The sequence below is a fragment of the Marmota monax genome, unplaced genomic scaffold (assembly GCF_021218885.2).
Source record: "Marmota monax isolate L192 unplaced genomic scaffold, Marmota_monax_Labrador192_F-V1.1 WCK01_AAM20220418_F8-fsc00017, whole genome shotgun sequence".
Lineage (NCBI taxonomy): Eukaryota > Metazoa > Chordata > Mammalia > Rodentia > Sciuridae > Marmota > Marmota monax.
This window is the reverse complement of record NW_026695241.1, coordinates 25,314,109-25,319,076: the sequence shown is the minus strand read 5'-3', so window position 1 is coordinate 25,319,076 and position 4,968 is coordinate 25,314,109. Positions and strand designations below refer to the sequence as shown.

At 42.0% G+C, this 4,968-nt stretch overlaps 1 gene segment (V, D, J or C); it reads right to left on the bottom strand.

Moving 5' to 3' along the window:
• Positions 1 to 2,568: 2,568 nt before the first annotated feature.
• LOC124090460 (T cell receptor alpha variable 8-4-like) lies at positions 2,569 to 3,256 on the bottom strand. The segment is given in 2 exon segments: positions 2,569 to 3,014; positions 3,141 to 3,256. Coding segments are annotated over 2 exon segments (492 nt in total).
• Between the last annotated feature and the right edge of the window lie 1,712 nt (positions 3,257 to 4,968).

Below are 4,968 nucleotides of genomic sequence, written 5' to 3'. Positions count from 1 at the left end.
TTGTTACAGCCTCCTTTAACTGCTTCACTGTTTTAAAATCTAAAGCACGGTGAATTCGCTGCCCTCCTGCCTGTTCAAGTACAGGGCATGCTAATCTTTGAGGTCCTGTCTCAGGATCCCATTTATCAACTACGGGGTTTGAGGGCCACTCAGCTGTCTCCATCGGTGGGGCTGTTGGTTGAATTACACCCTCTTGTGATAAAACGGAGTTAGTAACAGCCTCCTGTTGTGGCCTTTTTCCTAACAACCCCTTTTCCTTTAAATTTTCTTCCTCCGTCTGACTAGCTCGAGAGACCTTCTCTTTTGCTTGATCTAAAATGTCTTTCTCCATGGTCTGAACCTCTAACAATTTACTTAACATCTTTTCTGTTTGTTTTTTACTAATTTCTAATCTACTATAAAGTTAAAGCAACCCAATAAGATAATACAAAACAAAACCGAAACTGAATGAAACAAAAACGGAATAAAAAATCGTTGTATCAATTTTCTCTTCCTCAGGGCCGACAAACTTCAAACCTTTAGTCAACCATTTTTTCCAGTTTCCCTGAGAAATTTCTAGGGATAGGCAGCTTGAAACAAAAACAAGATAAATCAAAACAAGAACGCACTGGTTTTTTTTTGAAATGGTCACCCATTCTTTTGCTCTTCCTCAGGGGCAAGCAATTTCACTTACCTCCAAGCTTCAGAAGTTCCCCGCACGGGCCGCCAAATGCCGCAGTCTGGCTGGGCACACAATCACGAGCCACCACACAGCTTGTAGATTCAAACAGCAACTCTTTATTCCCGAACTCACACCAGCCATCTACAATCACGTTCTGGGGAAATCCACGTTCTCTGCCCAAATCCACACCCACTGGGCTTCTGTCTCCCAAAATATACTGTCTGAATCCCGTGAGAACTCAAGGGGAACTCAGGCAGCAGGATACACCCTATTCCCAGCAGGAATAATCTTAAACCTGGAACGCCCTAAACTGGAACGCCCTAAACCCAATTATCCTAAACCAGGAACACCCTAATCCGCCCTGGTCCTTTGAGCAAGGTCACATACATGCAATGTCACTGCAACATGGGGTACGCTGGCAAGGAAATTGTCATACCTACTTGGCTAATGGCTCCCAGCAAAAATTTATCTTTATTTCATCACTCATTGTGTGAGCTTGGTATCCTTGACAAAGATCAGTTGAATGTACATTCATGGCCTTATATCTGGGCTCTGTTCTGTTCCATTATTTTGTGATATATATATATATATATATATATATATAACAGAATCACACTGCTTTAATCACTGAAGACTTTAATATATTCAGAATTCAAGAGGTGTTCTACCTTCAGGTTTGTTCTACTTTCTTAAAATGGTCTTAGCTCTTCAGGGTCCTTTTTGCTCAACTCACCAATCATCAGAGGGATGAGATATTGCAATTAGATTTTACCTCACATCTATGAAGATGGCTACCATCAAAAAACAAAAGACAATCAAATAGTGGTGAGAATATGGAGAAATTGGAACCCTTGAACATGGTTGTGGGAATGCAAAATGTTGCATTCAGTAGGGTAAGCAGTATGGATCTTCCTCAAAAATTTACAGATATAACTACTGTATGATCCAACAATCCCACTTCTGGGTATTTATCCAAAATAATCGAAATTGGTATCTCAGTGAGATATTTTCACTCCTTTGGGTTTTGCAGTACTATTCACAATGATCAAGATGTGGAAAGAACCTAATATCAGTCAGTAGATAAATGGGAAAACAAAATGTGGCATATGCATAAATGAAATATTATTCAGCCTTTAAAAATATGGTGACCTTGCCACGTGAACCTTGTGAACATGATGCTAAGTGAAATAATGCAGTCATAGAAGGTCAAATACTGCATGATTACACTTAGATGAAGTATCAAAATGAGTCAAACTCAAAGCAGAGTAGAATGGTGGTTGCCAGGGACTATGGGAAGGTAATATGGGGAGATGCTGGTCCAGGAGAACCAAGTTTCAGTCATGATAAAAAAGCTCAAGAGATCTGTTGTACAATATTTTGCCCCTAGTTACACACACTGAGTTGTGATCTTATAGTTAAAAAAAAGTAGAACTTAAGTGTTTTCACAAAAATTTTAAAAATAGTCATGTCCCCGAAAAGTGTAGACCTGATTGAAATAAAGGACAATGAAAGTATAAATTTTGTGTCAGGAAATCTCCAAATAGAAATGAAAAGGGGTACAGAAGTAAAACTAGAAGAAGTGACACACCAAAAAATAAATAAATAAATAAATAAATAATAAACCAACTTGATGATGTCTGTAGCCAGACACTAACTGTCCTTTGAGGCAATGCTAATCATTACAGTGGATGCTAGAAGTGACTTTTTTAAATAAAAGTTCTGCTGCCTTTTTAATTTTAGAGGCCTTATAGCTATGCTGTAAGTTCTTCAGAGTGCAGGTGTGAGGTGGGAGTTGGAGCATGAAGTTGTGGGGAACAAGGGTCCCTCCTGGAGAAATTCATCACAAGACTTTTATCTGGGACTCAGCCAGTCTGACGGTGGCAGGACACAGACATGAAGGCAACTATTCAGGTGATAAACATTCCCAAGGGCTCAGTCCACCCTGCTATCTTGGGCTGCACAGAAATTGAAAACTCCCCAGCTTGAGCCTGTGTGTCACAGAAAGTCCCTGTGTCAGGAGGTTTGTGCTCAGTTCCCCCTGCAGCCCCAGGCACTGTGCCACCCAGAGCACAGAAGTACTCAGCTGAGTCGCTCCAATGGGCTGAGGGCTTCCTCAGGTGGAAGGAAGTTTCATTCTTCCTAAGTTCAGCCTGGAAACCATCGATGCCTGTCACCAGGGTGGCCCCTGACACGTACATCAGGAGGAGCTGGAGGCCTTGGCTGGGGCGTTGCTGGTACCAGAAGAGATAGGGTGATACAGAAGATGAGTAGCTGCACCTCAGCTGCAGAGGGGCTCCTTCAGAGACCAGGACGTGGCGGTCAGGCTGGGTCACTGACTGGGCTCCGCTTCCTCCTGCAACATTGATGTGAGTAAGGAAAAGCAGCGCAGACCTGGCTGTGGAGAAGACGCGTCTCTCTCCAGTTCCAATCAAAACACGGTCACTTTGGTGGGAGGGGAGAGGGAACGGCCTGTACCCACTCAGGGTGAAAACCATCGCGAGCACCGGCAGGAGCAGCAGGAGCATGGCTGGTGGGGAAAGCTACAGGGATCCGCGGGTGGGAAGGTCGCTGGGGCTGAGCCTCTGGGGCACTGAGTGGAGACCCGGCGGCTGCACGAGTCCCTTGCTTGGACAAATCTCACAAATGGTTAGAAAGAGGCTTTCCTTTAAGCAGTGTGGATGCTCTCTGGTCCCTTGTTCTAGTGACAGGACCCTTAACCACACATCAGTGAGGAAGCATCAGGAAGAGGATGCTCAGTGAGAACTGACGCCTCCTTGTGCAACATCGCCCTCTGGAGGCCAGAGGCGGGACCGGGGATCTAGACAGGCTGTGCCCATCCCATGTCAAGGTGTGATGTGCCAACTTTGATGAAATGTGCATGTCCCTGTCAGAATCTGTGATGATGTCACCTTCTGCAGTACATGATATTAATCTTAAAGTACATGAGAAGTGGTAGTTATGTAACAGGAGAAGAGAACAACAATTTAACTGAAAATTAGTCACAGAAGATTGTATTCTAGAAGATTGTATTCTAGACTCTGAACACAGAGTCCATAGTATTTTGCAAAGCCATTCCTCAGACAGAGTGGGTAAGAACCAGTGGCCTTAGGCTGAGGCAAGTCTTCGTATGGCCACGTGATGCTACAGGTAAGCATCAGAGTGAAGAAAACAAATTATTTATTTGTTGCTAAAGCAAAAAAGCAAAATAAACAAGAGACTCATACTAAATCTCAGCCTGGATCACATGTCATCAACTAATCAATCTACCCAAACTAATAAAAGCACAATTTTCTTTTTCAGAAAGTATGAAGACTCCTTGGTTTCAGGTCAAAAAATATGACATTTGTTATGTCTATGAGAAAATCATTCAAGTACCACATGATTAATAAAAGAAAGTGAGAGTCCCGCTGTCATTGTCAATGTTTGGAACAGACTTGTATATTATGCACAATTATGGGAACATCACACTAAAAGGGAGACTAACAGAAACCCACCTACAGACACACTTAAGTAGAATGATAAGGATTAGGAAGATATGGCATAAATCCCTGATTCTGGAAATAATTAAAAATAGACCCCCCCAAAAAAAAGGTAGCAAATATTCATGAAAATAAGACAGGAGAGAGTACAACCAGCAGACCAGAAATAAAAGGAAATTTGGGCAGTTTCAGAAGACAAAGGAGAGGTTTTTCTCACCTGAGTCAAGCATGCCATGAGCCCATACAGGTGAGAAACATGCCAAACAAATGAGAGCAGTCTGCTCTGTGACTTAATAATAATAAAACTCTTCCCTGACCAACTTATTGTAACATAAATTCCATTGGAACCTAAAAGTGAAATAAGGAGAGAATTGCCAGTGAAATCAGAATCTAACCAATAAGAATCCTTTTCCAAAGTCTGAAGAACTCCTTTCTGAACACTATACCTGTCCATACCAGCCTGAAACCACTTCTCCCTTGGGTTCTAATCTGTGTCACCATCCTGCATATAGTTTCTTCCATTTAAGACCAAATCATATAACCAGTTTGAAATTTTAAATATTTCTAGAATGTGCTTCTGATTAAAATTTTCTAAGTACGTATATTTATCTCTTATCTCTCCAAAATTCTGACTGAAATAAAATTTAGAAAAATAAACAGGATAGGAAATTAGTAACACAGAGGAGTCCAGTGTTGCAGCAACTCCCCACTAGTGAACTAAACTAGAGGGTCTGAGGCAAACTGAAAATAGAGAATTAACAAAGGCAATGGAGGGGGGTGATGTCAAGCATAGTGTGGTTCAGGGGGGAGGAAAAGCACTCCTCCAAC